Here is a 16,190-nt window from a genome sequence, read left to right as displayed (position 1 = left end):
CTTTTCTTTTGCATCATCATGAAACACTCTCACAGCTCTCTGCTGACTTTAATGCTAATGAGATCCTCTTTTTTTAAAATGCAGAACTTAGATTTAAAACCCTAAATTATGCATGTATAATGAATATTCTCCTCCAGTAGAATTTGGAGAAAAAATAGTCATGCCTTTTTAAAAAAAAGTATAATTTGATGTAGAAACTTTTCTAGTTCACAGAGGCTGTTAAGAGAAGCATATAAATGAAGACATTACTTATTAAGGTTGCAGACATATTGTGTTAATGTCTGAAATCTATTAAAATATGTTGAACTGTGCTTCAGTGTCGCTCCAAATCACCAGAAACTGAACAAAGGCAGTAATGAGGATACATCATGACAGAGGCGGGGTCGGCTTTGTGCAAATATTTCTTTTTGATACCTTTTAATTGTGTTTTGACAACAGACAAAACGACTGTAAAGCCCATTGTGTCATCATACAAATAATTAGAAAATATCCTGCAGTGCAAACATATAATCCAAAGCGCATTTTAAAATACAAAGTGATTTTCATACCATAAAAAATGGTTCACATTTAAAAAATGTTACACACATCCAGAAGGCCAGACGAGATGAAAGGATAGTTGTCAATTATATATCTGATTAATTATATTTTTAAACTGTTGATTTTGTTGAAATTTGCAACAAAAATAATCCCTTAAAAGTTTGTCCTCACTGCACAGCTGTAGTTGTAGTTTACCAATTCTGCAGCGCCCCCTGCAGGAGAGTGTTATTAATGCTTACTTCAGTTAGGAGCTGGAAGAAGGCGAAACCTCTTAACATCAAACCATGCAATCTATTCTCAGCTGTATCATTACAGTAGGGGGGTTTCTGTTAACCTTAACACGTCTAAGAGCGGATTATTACAAAAGTCCAATAAGAAAAGATTCAGTACCAAGGCAGCTGGACACGTCTGAGTGCCGACGCTTCATCCCTGAGAGAAGACGGACAGGAGGTTCGCGAAAAACCTCATCCAGCTCATTCTCATTTAGCTTGTGTTTTCTTTTCTGTAACTTACAATCAAATTAATACAAAAAATAGGAACATCTTACAAAGAGAGTTTTGTTAAGATATTAAGGTGTTTCTGCGTTATAGGAAAGGGCACAAATGAGCATAATAACGGCTGTTCTTGATGCAGAAGGGTAATGGCTGTCATTAAGAAGCACTTAAAATGCAGCATAAAGGATAATGGATTTTGGACACACTACCTGCAAATAAAACACCCCTGATGGTGCTTGTAGAGATGAGCTTCGGCTTTATGGAGGCCAAACTTCCAGTAAATTCAGGAGTCATATAAAAGCTGTATCAGATATTTTCAACAGTATATAATTCAAATTAAAAAACATATTTGAACTTAATAAAAGGCAAGTATTAAAACGTATACGCACATACATTATAAATGTTGCATCTCCTCTATCAACTATAAAATGCTGCAAAGCTATATTTGAGATCTACTTAAAACTGAGATGAGAAACTGACTGAAAGTGGAGAGTGGTGGATGGCCGTGACTTTTAGAGTTCCTATGAGTCAGAGTCATCCTCCTCATAGTAGCGGTTCCTCTTGATTATATCCTCTGCGCTCAGCTCCTCGGTGTCACTTCCTTCTTTGTCCTCCTCCCAGAAGCCCACATCCTGGGAGGCGCGGTTCTGTTTTGGCTGCACAGGTGGAGAGGGGGACGAGATATCTGGGGAGATGCTTCTCAGAGAGCTCTCTTCTGCTGCTGCTTTTCCTCTCTCTGCTTGTTCTTCCAGTCTCGGAGTCTCCACGTCCTCTTCTGAGATGGTCTCCTTCGCCCTCGCCGCATCTTCACTCGGCTCTTTCTTTTCCTGCTGTTTAACCTGCTGAACTTCCGGCTTGTTTTCCTTGGCGGCTTCTTCATTTGATTGTTTCTCCTCGAATGACGCTCTCCACTCCAGCAGGGATTTGAGCGGCCGGCGAGGTTCCCTGGTTCCTTGGTTGGTTGTGGTGCTGGGTCTGACTGCGATGGTAAAAGGCCGAGAGCGCTCCTTTAGAGAGGAGCTCCTCCTCAGGCTTTTCAGCTCGGCCCGCTCTGTGCTCTGGAAGGAAGATGGCACCTCGTCCTCCGGGGGCCACTTGGATCTCCAGGGTCGGGTTGAAGAAGCTCCCTCTGTGACCGGACTGAGCATTGCTGCCCCGGTTTGGCCCTCGCCGGCCGGGGGAGGCCAGGCAATCCTCAGCCTGCGTTTCTCAGCTGGCCTCTCTGCAGGTTTCTCCCCGGAGGAGGTGTGACTCTGCACGCGCGTCTCCAGTGCAGCAGTCAGGTCTGTGACCTTCACCTGCGGGGATTCTTCCTCAGTTGGGCTGAGCGGTTTGTCTGAGATACTCTCAGTTGGACTAGTCACAGCTGCTGGTTTCTCTTGTTCTTTTGGCTTCACCCCTTCCTCACCTTCTTCTCCCTCAGCCCGAGGCTCCCAGAGCTCCTTGTGGGGTCGTTTGCCAAAGCCCTCATCGTAGTTTCCTTTAGCTTTAAACAGCTGGTTGAAATGGGGCTTGCAGTACACATTACCATGCAGGGAGGCGTAGTTCCCAAGACTAGAAACACAGAGAAGCAGAGATTAGATTTCCTTGCTTGGTTTTGGTTCTGTGACAGTCACTGAGGAGACATGAAGAATGTCCCAACTTAGAAAAATAAGAAAGCACAATTATTCTATCATGTGAGACTGACCTGAGCTTGGCGCTGCAGTGCACACAGCGGAAGCAGCTTTTGTGGTAGACGTGCTGCAGAGCCACCAGTCTCTCCAGAGGATACACCGTCTTCAAACACGCGACGCACGTCTCCTTCACCGGAGGGCAGAACTTCTAAACACACAACAGTCACATATATATTTATAATAAACAAGGGGTGAAATTGGATTTCCTTTGATGATTCATGCGTGTTTCCTGCTTGTCGTGATGTCTTACTCACCCTCGATGCTTTGGGTTGCTCGCTGCTCTCCCCTGAAACAGACAAAACACACAAAATGTTCATCTGTACTTCAGAAGCTGATCAAAGCAAACTGTGTTGTGTGATAATATATTTATCTTCTAGTTATGTTACAGATAATACTGTATCCATAGCATTTATGTGGGAATGTGTCCTTGTAGTAGGACTCACCATTGCACTCAGGAGCAGGACTGTGTTTCTGATTTACGGGTGCAGATGTTTTTGGAGCAGGCACCTCCGTGGCCACACCCTGCAGGAAACACAAAGTGAAAGAAAAGAGGAAAACAAACACTTGTGTTAACTGGCTGTTACATAATTTACTGTTGGGTATTTTTGTTAATTCTGGTTTGGGCAGGAAGGAAGGAAAACAGCAAACAATGTACATAATTTAACAGACGGCAGAGCTGCAGAGAAAGACCCATAAATCACCGAAGTACAATGTGGAGTCCATAACGGCTATATGTTCAAAGGGGTGTACTACGAAGCGAGATTAGAGGCTTAACCCGAAGCTGGCTCTCTTTTTACCTGGCTAAATCACCATGGTAACTTACTCTGCAAAGCTTACCTGGCCGGTACCAGGTTATGTTCAGAATTTCAGCTTATAATCGGCTGTAAAGTGCCGCCCTGTCATTAGTAATGTTCTGACGATGTTCACCGCTGGTGATATAGATCCTCAGCTGAGGTTATATGTATTCTGTGTACTTCTGGAGCGCATGTTACGCATGTAGGCTAAAGACACAGAACTAAGCCGTGCATTCAGCAAGTGATGAATATGATATGCCCCCCCAGTCTCCCTCTTCTAGTTTTTACCTGTTTGCTTTGGGTGAAATTCCAGCGGATCATCCAAACAGTAAAGAACAATGGAGACACAGCATCTAAGGACACTGGATAAAGTGTTTTTGTTTGGTCCTAATTTCCTGCCAAGTCCGTTTTACACGGCAGGTTTTGCAGCTAAAATGCAAATAATACAATTGATGAGTCTGTAGGTATTTATCACAGATTAAATCAAATAAATTCATTAATATGAATTATATTTGGACAAATACTGAAGTTGTTTCCTTGCCTGTATGAAGTGAAAGTATCTGATCTAAACTGCCTTTCCTGACCGAAATCATATGTATCATTGTTACAGTGTAAGAGTTTACTTTGTGTAGTTAAATAAACAGGAGGCACTGAGGGCGTTTCGTGAGGTAAAATAAATTCATTAATTTATGTAAATTAAAAATAAACATTTCTGTAGCATTCCTTTCGTGCCTTCAGTGTTGGTTTTTACCGTAATAACTTTAACTTTCTCATTTAAACAGTCTGACTGAAGCGGACAGCCGATGATCGCTCCGTTTTGTGTGGTGTCAAATGACGCGTAAAAAACGCCCCTTTTTCTGTGAGCGTGCACAGAGCCTGAAGCACAAACCCGGGGTTAACAGAGAGAGGTCATAACCACCTTCATGATACCTGTTATCTCTAACTGGTGCTTCAGGCTTTGTTGAGCAAGCTTACACAAAGAAAGTCTGGGTATGTTGAACTTGCTTCGTAGTAAACCCCTCTGGGCTCAGTGTTTTAAAATCTAGTAAAGAAGAATTGACTTCTGAAATAGTCTTAAATAAAAAAGCATCATAACTAACTGTGGCTTGGCAAACTTCAGCAATCTGGAAAACACTATAATAAAGACTGAGTTATGATCAATCCTCTAATATGATTACATGTTTATTTATGTTCTTATTTGCACAATAATTGTGGCTCATTTGATTTTTTTATTCCCATTTAAATTAAAGTTATTTCAAAATAAATGTTTCTTAATAGAGAAAAACAGGCTGAAAATTGATGTGTGAAAACGATGTCAATAAGACTTTAAAAGCAGAATATTGTTACAAAAACGTAAACTTTTCACAGTAAAACAGGTTTGATATTTGATTTATATTCTGAACATGTCTCCTTGTGCATGAACTCACAGAGCGAGAGGTGCTTTGTTTGGAAACAGAGGCCTGGTACTTGGCGAGCTTCTCCTTCATGGATTCCACCGCTCGTTTAGACACAGAGGAACCTAAAGCAGGACACGAACACTTTAACAGCAAACTCACATGAAACGTGTGGATGTATTTCACTTAAACAACAATGTTGCTCTGCAGTAGTATTGTTCTGGTTGTGGCACACAGTGCTGTGTTGTCTAACTCAACACTACCATCCCACATCACACAGGACAAAGAATTGAAATAAGTGTGTTTAAGGGTAAATATCTGTGTATTGTATCAACTCCTGTTACATGTGCAAAATCTCAGTTAATTAATTCAAAGGACTGTGTCTATTTGTTTGTGTGTTTGTCTTTACCTCCATGTTGGTCCATGTCCTCAGATGAAGTACTGCGCAGTGTCGTCCTGCCTCCCTGTGAGAGTAAAATGATGACGTTAAAGCAGAGGTCCAGCTCACAAAACCAAAGCTGTGAAGTTGTACATGCACCAACCCAAGCCCGTTTCCTCTTCTAACTACAGTACATCTGTGTATCTGCCTTCCTGCCTTTCAGCCACACAAACATCACCATAAATCTTTTATTATCATTTAACACAGACCTTAGCTTTAAGCTTTTTTTATCTGATCTTTTTTTGTGAACATGATTTAGCTCGGTTTAAACACCAGAAGCACAAATTAAAAAAATCTTTGAACATTTAGATTGTGATGGTGCTGCAACGTGTCCATAACAGATTTAAGCAGGACTAAATAACAAATGTATTATTACAGAAACAACATATGGTAAAAGCGGTTCACTTTGTGTGTGTAAGGTATTCAAATATAACTGGTTGGTAAAAGTTTCACTGCCTGTAATGAATATACAAGTAAAAGCATCCCACACAGGTAAGCACCGTTTTGAAGAACAGGGTTAGAGCGTGACGCGTCATTGTCGAACAGGTAAAACATATGAAGTGGTTGCATTCAAACAAAAATAGGGATTATCCGACGGCCAAAAAGAGTGCAGAGTGCTCACACACACAGCGGAGAGGAGAAAAAGTTCATTTCTTTGCAAATTTTATTTAACTTTGTTTTATTTACTTAATAGAACTTCAGGAAGTTATTTATTTATTTGTTTAAATTTTCAATTAACTTTATAAGAGATGCTGCTGACCCTGGGAACTCCCTGCGCTTTATGTTTGTTTGTTTAATACACATATGCTTAAAGGCATCTAAACAAAGTTAAGTGTTGGAGTTTGTAATATTCAAAATTTTGACGCCAATATTTTCACTTTTACTGCAAATGAATATCGGCTCCAAATATCGGTTATCGGCCTCCTTGACTTCTAATATTCGGTATCGGTATCGGCCCTGAAAAAACCATATCGGTCTATCTCTAAACAAAAGTATCAAAATAAAGCTAAAACTCTACATTTCCAAACTAACTTGGAATACCTTCCGTGTTTCGGTATTGTCCCTAATTATTCCTGACAGATGTGCTGCTCTAAATGAAAGCCTTCAGGGTTGCTCGAGCTCAGTTCTGTCCCCTGTTTGACCTTTCCTGATCAGATGAAAGCCTTTGACACATCTTTGTCATAAGAATGTTGTTTGAACATACTTCCCAAACACCAAACTACAGGCTCCATCTCAGCAGGGCTGCAATAATGACAGCAAAATGTCAGGTATCTGCACGGACAGACACCAACATGCCCCTGACCTGAAGACCAGTGAACCAAAACCGTTCCATTGTGCTGTGCGTCACCTACACTAACGGCTGAACCGGAGTTTATCCCAGCAGTTATTCTGCACCGTGGAAAACATCCTGACCAATTAATAGAGATTTTTTTCCTCAGGATGCTTCAGCTGAACTTGTTGACAGCTTTATTAACCTGCAGTACTTGTGTTCACTGAAGTAGAAGATATCTAACCTCCTCAGGCAGTGTTGACTCCATGTAACAATACTCCACCACAAACCTTTCACTTCCTCTTGGTGATGCAATTGCGTAATATGATAAAGTATTTCTAAAATGGCGAAAATCGCACAAATTTTGCATAAAAAGTGGAACTCCACAAATGACGCAGGACTGTTGGAAAAAAAACTAAACTCTGTGCCTAAAGTGAAAAGTGCGACAAAGAGTGTTTGCTCCTCAGAGGTGACTCTGTGAAGAATGAAACAGCCCTAAGGTCAGGAATGTTCCTGCATTCCTCAGCTGAGGAAGGTGAAGAGTGGAGGGCTTGTTGTTTTGGGCTCAGAGGGAGAGAGACGCAAGAGAGAGTGAGGGGGGAGGACAGAGACGGGTGGGGGAGCGACGGCAGAATTCAGGTGGAAAAAAGAAGAAATGATGTGAGGGTTTTAAACATGCCATTGTTCTTTGCGCCGATTATTTCTGCGAAGACGACAGATCAAAGAGCGGAGCTTGGCTTTAAATATAAGGCAGTAGTGCTGCATAGTAAAAGTTATCATTATAGTCAGTTACAGGTGACCTCTTGTGTCTCTTTCTCATGTGTAAACTCATTACAAAGGCCTGTATTCTCAACAGAAATAACACTAATTATTGTGTTTTGTTTGGTTTCATGTATTTATGATTGGCTGTATGGCTGGATAATAAGAAGATAAACCTTGTAAGCACTGCAAATTCTGGAGATCAAAGATGCAAATTTATTGTGGACGCAAAAGCAGCTTCTGCTTATGCAACACAGAGTTAGCCACATGTGAAAACACTCTGCCTTTTGACCGTGATCAGTACAGTAAATCCCACTCATCAACATTGTGGTTACAGTCTAAGCCTGGGAGACATGGCCAGTGGGTGCACAGCTGTCTAAGCTGTCAGTAAAAAGGAGACTTAGAGAGGAATCGAGCACAAATAGAGAACTTTTGCTGGTACTTAAATAAAGATTAAAGGGGATGTCCTACATTTAGATAAAGTGCTAATTCCTGTGTATCAAAGCAGAAACTGATGCTCTTCTGCAGTGTATGTGTTTATATCTACCTTGCCCGCGGCGTCCTCTCCCCTCTCAAACTTCATCTTCAGGTTGTTCAGTGGCACTCTGGGTTTCTCATAGGAGGCACGGGGGCTGGTTGGAACTTGCTCGTCGAGCTTTTCAGGTCTGTCACTGTGTGTCAGCTCATCCCTGTCCATGCCTCTCTGCTCTTCACCTCTGCTGTCTTTTGGAGCCGCGAGTTGACCTCCCTGATCAGTCGGCACAGCGGGGCTCTTTAATGGAGGAGGCTGCTCGGTGATAGAAGGAGGTCTGGCCAGAGCAGGGGGCCTGCGGCGGATGCTGGACTGGATTGGAGGCGGGACTGGAGAAGACGTGTCCTTATCGTTGCTCCCTCTCTGCTCCCAGCGCTTCTTCAGAGAGCTCAGGTTGGCTGACCGCAGGGAGGGCGTCACACTCTCAGAGGCCTGTGAGGAAGATTTAAAGCAGTTTTAATATGAGGGCCAAAAGTAAAGTGAAAATACAAAAGTATGCAGCCTGTTCTCCTTCTGCTGGTGCCACTCTAGAATTAGAAGTATTTCCTTTTGGCAACAAAGCATGCAGCTCAGCACCGTGGAAGAAAGGAAATGCCGGGATCTGAACTTGGCTCATGACAGATGAGGTGAACAGCTGTTCAAAGCTGGACCAGGAAGTAGCTGTTTTGCTGCGGCTGCAGAAGGAAAATGACTGGCTCGAGATGGACATAGCAGGGCTCAGCATGCTTTTTTCTCTTCAGCTGCATTCCTTTCCACACTACAACTTCACCTTTTCCAAAAAAAACACACTAAAGAGGGCTCTCTTCTCCGTCAGCCATTCATGTCCACTGAACACGTGGAGCCGTAAACAGCACAACAGAACAACAGGAGGCGCACTGCTGCTGTGTGACCTCCACAAACTTCCTTAATTATAAAAAGAGGAATGACACGTTGAAGAAAGAGGATGTGGACATGCGGATAAATCAAAGTCATACAAGTAAAATAACCACTGATAAATCTTTAAAAAACAACTTGAGGTTGGCTGAGGTCACGACAGTGGAATTTAGGAATGGTTACAATGAAAAACTACAAACACTCAAAAAACTACAAATTAATTTATCTTAATTTTGAGATATTAACAAACAAAAACCCACATTTAGTCTCCAAAAGACGTGACTACCTTAAGGCAAATAAGTTTCATGAACATGCACAGACTGACAGACAAACTGAAGGAAAGAACATGTAGAAAAAGAAAGAAGAATATTGGAGTAAACGACTGAACAATAGGAACAAGAAAAACCAAAGTGGACAAAAAACAGACGCACAATTACTGTCTTTGTGAGGAAAGTCCGGATGAATGGAGAGAACTGCACAGTGGCAAGATTGTTCCTGTTTTTAAAGAAAAAAAGCGAAAAAAAAGACAGAAAGAAACCTCGGCTGTGAATGCGTTGGAGTGGCCAGATGAGGAGAGAGACAGCGAGGAAAGCGAGGGTCCTTTGCTTGTTTCTTCTCTACAGGTTCAGAGAGCTGACAGACAGCGAGAGGCAGAGCTCGAACAGATGTTAGCAGCTAGTCAAAAAGTGCTCATGAGGGCGAGTCCAGCCCCTTTAACAGCAGGAAAGTGAATGAGAGGGAGAGAGACTCAGATACCCAGGAAACCAGAGCAGGAAATGATACATTCAGGGAAAAGTTAACTCTTTGTTCACTGTGTCGCTGACAGTTGTCCACTCACGATGAATTGGGAAGATAACAGCCCCACTTCATAGTGCTTATCTTTACAACACAGGATTGTTTTGACATTGAATAATTATTTACAACACTCATCACATATTAGCAGGAGTCGTAAACGTAGTACTTTTAGTACTCAAACAACAAGCACTAATAAGAGAGGCTCAGTCCATTCTGTTTGTGTCTACATCAGGGCACCGTCACTCAATATTAAGTCAGATGCTTGCAATTTAATTTGTGGAGCCAGAGATTCCTGAGCTTTAAAATAATAAAATAGAAATTCCTGCAACTGCATCCTGTTCAAGCTAAGCTAATGACACTAAGCTAATGCTAATCATGTTAGCATAAAAGAGATAAAGCACACTGTAAAAGTTTGCATGCTCCGTGCAAATCACTTATTGATAAAGGTGCCTTGATTTTCCTGAAATCAGAGCAGCTTATTCTTTACTGAGCACACTGATGAACCGAAGCTGAAGAGACTATTGCACCAAACTCATCTTGTAGTTTAATTCACTGCTTCAATATGTGGCGATAGATGAGCTTGTCTTAGGGCGCTGGAAGACTGAGCAGAGTTATTAGCTCCACTAGCTGCACCGCCTGAAATCATGAAGAGAGATGAAGACTCACCGAAACTTTGTGGCCGTAACTGGACTTAATAAAAGTATAAGCAGACAATATGGATAAAACTATTTATCAATAACATTTATCAATAAATCTGGTTATATGCTGACCAGTAATCTCCCACAGTAAAGTTAAAGAATGTAATAATCCATCATATCAAACCGATAAAAGCAGCAAATCTTTATATCTAAATATATGGTTGATATTTTTAACAACTATCTGTCATGTATCTTTTTAATCTATGTAATTGACTAATGGTTTCGTTGTTGTATAACAACCCCCCCTTACCCACCCAACTCCCGCTCACACACACACACACACACACACACACATGCACAGACAGACAGATGGTCTTTTTACTCCACTCATTCAAATGTGCCTCAGACTCATCGGGGCATGGTTGTTATCCTCATGAATCTTAACTAGACTTCCGTATTGCTATAATAATGCCACCAGCTCTTGTCCACACATATGATTGGTTCCTGAAAAGTTTAACTATTATGACTCAACAAAAAATGTAAATTACAACCTGCACTTGCAGACAGAAATTTGCCTGCAGAGCATCTTTTAAATTCAGTTCATTGCACCTTACTAAATATTGCAGGAAATACATTCATACATCGTTGCTACAGGATAAAAACAAAGCCTCCTTGTCAGTGTCATTACTGGGCAGATCCCTAAACAAAGACTACAGAAGCTATCAAGCATTTACTCACACACTTAAACAATCCTCACATTTCATGCAGTTCATCCAAAGAAAATTACCTTGTATTTGCTCATGGTATTAGCCGATCAGTCACTCATATAATCTCAGTCCTGCTTTGTTTATAAGTGTTTCAGAGTGACAATGAAGGGAAGTACAGGGGGATTATACTGTAGTAGGATTATGGGTTTGATAGCCTGCCCATCGCAACAAGTGGCCAATGAGAGGTCAGCGTAGACAAGACATGTGGCCCAGACAGTGTGTTGGCATGGTGAGTGTGTGCGCGTGTGTGTGTTCCCCTCTTCTCAACATGCAACAATTACTTCAGCACCAGCAGCAGCCACTGAGCAAATGAAGCAAGACATGCAGCAAACACACACTTCATTTAATCATGTGGTGTGTTAGGAGAGGATTATCAACATGCTGTAAACAAGATGGACTGTGATTTCAGACTGTGACAAACAATTTAAGCTGTGACCTACTGTTTCATAAATAAGGATTTACTTTACACCTTACGATTTAAAAACAAACTCTCAAACATCTTACACATACTTACTCCTTTTTTCCTCTCAGCATTGGACTCCTCAGCAGCTCTCTGGTACCTGAGAGAGAGACAGAAACAACACTGACCTCTGCTGACTCAAACAAAAAAAAGACTCAAACAACAGTCAGTTCTTCTTTCAAGAACCTTGCAAGGTATATACACTTGTTTTGGGGATTTTAGTTTAAGCTCAATTTAGTTTCATTTATTATTTCTTACAGTTTTAGGGTTTAATATTATGAGATAAAGTATTCTTAATCTTTCTTAAAGCTACGGTAGCAAACCACAGACGTCTTCGACAAGCTAACAATCTACTCACCTAAATTTTCCTGCACTTATAGTCAGGCAGAGTACGTATATGTTAAGGGTGGGAGAAATAATCAATAATAGTTGTAATCAGGATTCTTCCTTTTGTGATTCTGCATCGCAATAATCGCTTTTCTTTGTCCACTTTTCTGGGCTTTGAATCTGTTAATTTAGCTGCCATCGTGTGTCAATTTAAACCCTCTAACAGTCAGTAACTGAAGTTAATTCAGTTAACTAGTTTTTAACAATGAGGTGTAACTACAATACTTAGCAATGTAACATGAACTGGTTAAAAAATAATTCAGATCACCATGTATTGAAAGGGATCGAATAAAAGATTGTGATGCACCGAGAAGCGTTTAATAATCAAATCACAGCCCTGATAATCGTAATTGCATTAAATCGTGAGGTGATGATTCCCAGCCCTAGTATACGTGTTGCCTTGAGTGGTTTTAGTATTTCTTTGTTTGGCTACCTTGCTTGTTTCTCTAAAGTTTAAACAAGCACCATGCAATTTAAACTAATATATTTATAGGTTTTATTAGCATTTATTTTCAATGCATCATCAGCTTAGTGAAATGGACTTAAGAACTGTTTGAAGTAGCTCAATGCAGTCCCAAATATAACTCTTTCATTTGGCTCCAAGTATTTGTAAATTATTTACATAAAACCATGGAACTAGAAATGTTGTTGATGGTGGCATTATCTACAAATGTATCGAACACTCATTTCGTCTGTTACAAATGTATAACCTTTCTAGAACGTCAGGTGTTACTCACTTGGAGAAGCGTTCAGCGATAGCATTGTTTTTCCCTCGACCACTCAGTGAGATCTCCTTTGCCGTGACACGCAGCGACTGTGTCGCCCAGGACCGTCGACTGAAGGGACCGCTTTCCATCTCTGGTAGCTTTATGGATACCTAAAATACAAACATAACCACCGTTAGCTGTGTTCAGTGCGACACCTCTGTAACTCTGCACTTCTCTCATACCATTATTATCAAATCATTCATGATACTTGATTTGTTCATTAGTCTTCCATGTCGTGGCTGTGCTGCATGGCAACATCAGAGTTGATTTCCATACACAAAACAGCTGTTTTAAATGGATAAACACAAATAAAATCTAACTTGACTTGTACAGACTCTTCAGAGTTCTCCTGCCAGAGTCCAGGTGTGTGCATGCAGAGGAACTATGTGCTGTCTGAGATCATTGTTTTGCAAGTTTGTACCATCCTCTCCATCAGTTTATCTCCTGTCCCACCCCCCACTGCCTGACAGGGGCTACATACCGAAGAGAGCATGCACATATGTATGCTCATACAGTGAAGCATTCAAACAAACAAGGCGGCGTGTTCAAACTTGAACTCGGGCTTCTGCCGCTTGATCGCCAAGATGGAAACTCAAACTACGAGCTTACCTCAGCGGGAGCACATTATCATTATGAGAGGAGGGAGGCATTTCAGAGAGGACCAGAGGAGCCGCACTGCGTGACACACACACACACAATGTTTCTTTCACTTCCCTCCAACAAACACACACCTAAGAAATAATAGCCACAGACGGATGACTGGCCTCTGATACAGCCTGTAGATGTCCTAATATCAGGCCTTGGCTCCCTCTTTCAGTGCTCAGACATTATGTTACAACCATATGTAATCACCACTGGTGATAAACTCAATAAGCTGTAACTGTCTGGGCTTTTTCACCCGGGTGCACCTGTTACATCACCCCCCAGATGAAAGTAACACTGGCAGCATGTAGGGAGAGGACTTTGGACTGAATTTCAACACAATTTCGAAACACTCGAAAACAATCAAACGCAACTATCATTCTGACTGTACCGCCGACAGAGCAACCAATTGAGATAAATACAATATCTAAGTATATAAATACATTACATAGTTATAATTCTATATAATTATATGTGATTACTCCTATCTATCGTCAGTGAAGTGATACTAGATGGGCAGAGGTAAAGATTGACAGACTGCTTAGGTGCTTTAACTTGGTGTCTCATATCTGAATAGCTTGGGGCTGTTTACAGTTACTACAGGTTTTAAGTCCTGATTGGCGAGTTAGTTTACACGGTCTATTGATTAGCTGTGAGACATGCACTGGTTACAGATACTATTGAAATTGTGCCTTGGTTTAAGAACAAAAAGAAAAACTAAAAACTAATCTTGCAGTTAGTCCTTTAGCAGGACATAGGACGGCTAAATGCTGCACCAGCATGCACAGCAAGAAATATAGGGACACGCCCCACAAAGATCACCCGTCCATCCTAAGGACAACAAAGGTGAACTAAGTTTAGACTCGCCAGTCCACCTCATTTGCATATCCTTTAACTGTTGAACTAAGCCAGCAACTTAGAAAAACAGGAACAAAAAATTGAGCTCCCACAAAAGCAACAAGGGTTGGGAGTCAAACCCAAGTTCTTCTCCTTGTAAATACACAAAGAGAACAGCCGAGCTGAACCGAGCTGTGAAATTCAATACACAGCAGGAAATGTTTCTGATTCAAATACAGAATAGGGTGAGGCCATAGCACGCTTTTCCTGTATGAGAAAACAGCCTTAATGCCTTACATGCTGCCTGTCTTGTATTAACTGGATTGGAAGCCTGACAGTAAAGAAACTAAAATGTTGAACTTTGCAGACCACCCTGCTTTACTTCTCTGGATCTAAAGAACACTGACTTCATTTTTAGTGATCAGAGGTAAAACAGGCAACAGAATGTAAAGAAAGCCATTGCAAAAGTGTTCCTGTTTAAGCAAAGAGGAGCCTTGAAACCATTGCAGGATATCTGATATGAGCTTTTGAAACCTGATAATAAGCTTCATCCCCATCACACATTATCAGTGAAAGGTGGATACTGACCTTTAACCCTTGCTTATATCGCCAAGTTCTCCTTAACAACAAGCTACCACAACACAGTCGTATACAGTATGACTCATGGGTAAGGAGGAGCCTGCCTTTCTCAACACATGATTGACCTGAGAAGCAATTATTACTTAAAACAAAACAAAAGCACATATGTTATTCATATGGAGATAATTGAGTTCAACCTGAAGAAGCAGTACTGAGGCGATGTAATAAGACATGACTCATGTTAAAGATTGGCAGCCCTGCTCACAGCTCACCATGTTATTAGAAGAGCTGTAATGTCAGGTTAGTTAAACTGTAAGCTCCTTGTAGACAACGTTTGTGACTTCTGGTTAAAATAGAGAAACTATATGGCTATATACAAATATAGTTTGAATATATTTTAATATATATACTCTTGGTGAGTGAGTTCTTAATTAGACTGAGGAGTATAAAGAGACAACAAAGCCTAGAGTACAGACTCAGCAGCTGGACTGGTTTGGCATCGATTTTCCCCAAAGACAGTGAGCTCTTTATGAGCAGGGCTGAATGTGCACGTGCGTAGTTATACAGATCAAAGCCAAAATCTAAACACTCACGCGCTCATTCTACTTTTCAACATACATAGGCCTACTTTTGATAATTTTACAATAGCACTAGCTCAAGTTATTAACATGTTTTCCCGTCCCTGCTTGGAGCTTTGTCTTACCTGTGCGAACTTCCGTTGACTCACTCTTTTTGTGAAACCTGGAGAGACACCTGACACTTGCTGCTGCGACTGCGTCACCGCCCGGTGTGTGCCCGCCAGAGGTGGAGTGAACAGAAAGGTGTCATGGGAGTGGAAGAGCTGGGTCATGTGGTTTTTATACACCAATGACCTTGGGTATTGCATTACCCCTACCTGGTACATTTATGTGTGTGTGAGCGCGTGCGCTCACCTAGCATGCATACCACTCACCCAAAAATTCCTGAGAACTGCAAGCATTACTCGCTCATTTTTCATGCGAAGAGAAAGCCAGAGGAGAGACAGGAGAGAAAGAAAGCTGACATACTGAACTGCTCAGGTTTCTTACCGTAGAGCAGCTTTTGATTCCTCAGGGCTGGCAATGCATTGATGTAGACTTTGACAGTTTGTGTGAACACTGCTTATTTATTGAGGTTAATTAAAAGATGATTTGAATTGCTTTGAAAAAGGATCGTAGTTTTAATTTGAAGACCTCAGATGATGCTCCAGTGATTGCAAGCATCCAGGATGCTCAACAGACCATGAGCAAGGCACAGTAATCTTTAGCCCAGGGGTAGGCCTATTGTTTGGAAGCAGATTTTTGAGTTTAAGGTTTTACTCTTAAGCCAACTAAATGAACACAATTCTCTATAACAATGCCTTTTGGCCAAATATCTAAACTTAGATAAAAGTCTTTTACACTTTCTTACTATTATTAGCAATACTATAATTACAGCCTAATGATAGTATAATAATGGGCCCATGTCACAAACCCCATACTACCACTTTTATACGTATCATCTGATTTTTCATTTTTCTGTAGATTAAAAAATAT

The 16,190-nt window shown here is 41.1% G+C and overlaps 1 protein-coding gene across 2 annotated transcripts; it reads right to left on the bottom strand.

The window, feature by feature from the left end:
- Positions 1-388: 388 nt before the first annotated feature.
- Positions 389-15,402, bottom strand: LOC138605783 (LIM domain and actin-binding protein 1-like). 2 transcript variants are annotated; one of them, XM_069678218.1, is made up of 10 exons: positions 15,341-15,402; positions 12,550-12,689; positions 11,480-11,525; positions 7,908-8,324; positions 5,302-5,356; positions 4,926-5,017; positions 3,148-3,226; positions 2,959-2,990; positions 2,719-2,852; positions 389-2,585 (listed from the first exon to the last, which is right to left on the bottom strand). In XM_069678218.1, exons 2-10 carry the CDS (start codon positions 12,666-12,668, stop codon positions 1,553-1,555), a joined length of 2,007 nt encoding a protein of 668 aa, XP_069534319.1. In that variant the 5' UTR covers positions 12,669-12,689; positions 15,341-15,402; the 3' UTR covers positions 389-1,552. The 2 variants fall into 2 exon arrangements, with proteins under 2 accessions (XP_069534319.1, XP_069534320.1); XM_069678219.1 differs by lacking the exons at positions 11,480-11,525; positions 12,550-12,689; positions 15,341-15,402 and adding an exon at positions 9,304-9,375.
- Positions 15,403-16,190: the final 788 nt, after the last annotated feature.

Source organism: Semicossyphus pulcher, unplaced genomic scaffold (genome assembly GCF_022749685.1).
Source record: "Semicossyphus pulcher isolate SPU_LCO1_2020_fin unplaced genomic scaffold, fSemPul1.0.p SCAF_3, whole genome shotgun sequence".
In the NCBI taxonomy this organism is placed as follows: domain Eukaryota; kingdom Metazoa; phylum Chordata; class Actinopteri; order Labriformes; family Labridae; genus Semicossyphus; species Semicossyphus pulcher.
The sequence above is the reverse complement of the archived record's forward strand: the minus strand, read 5'-3'. Positions and strand labels throughout refer to the sequence as shown.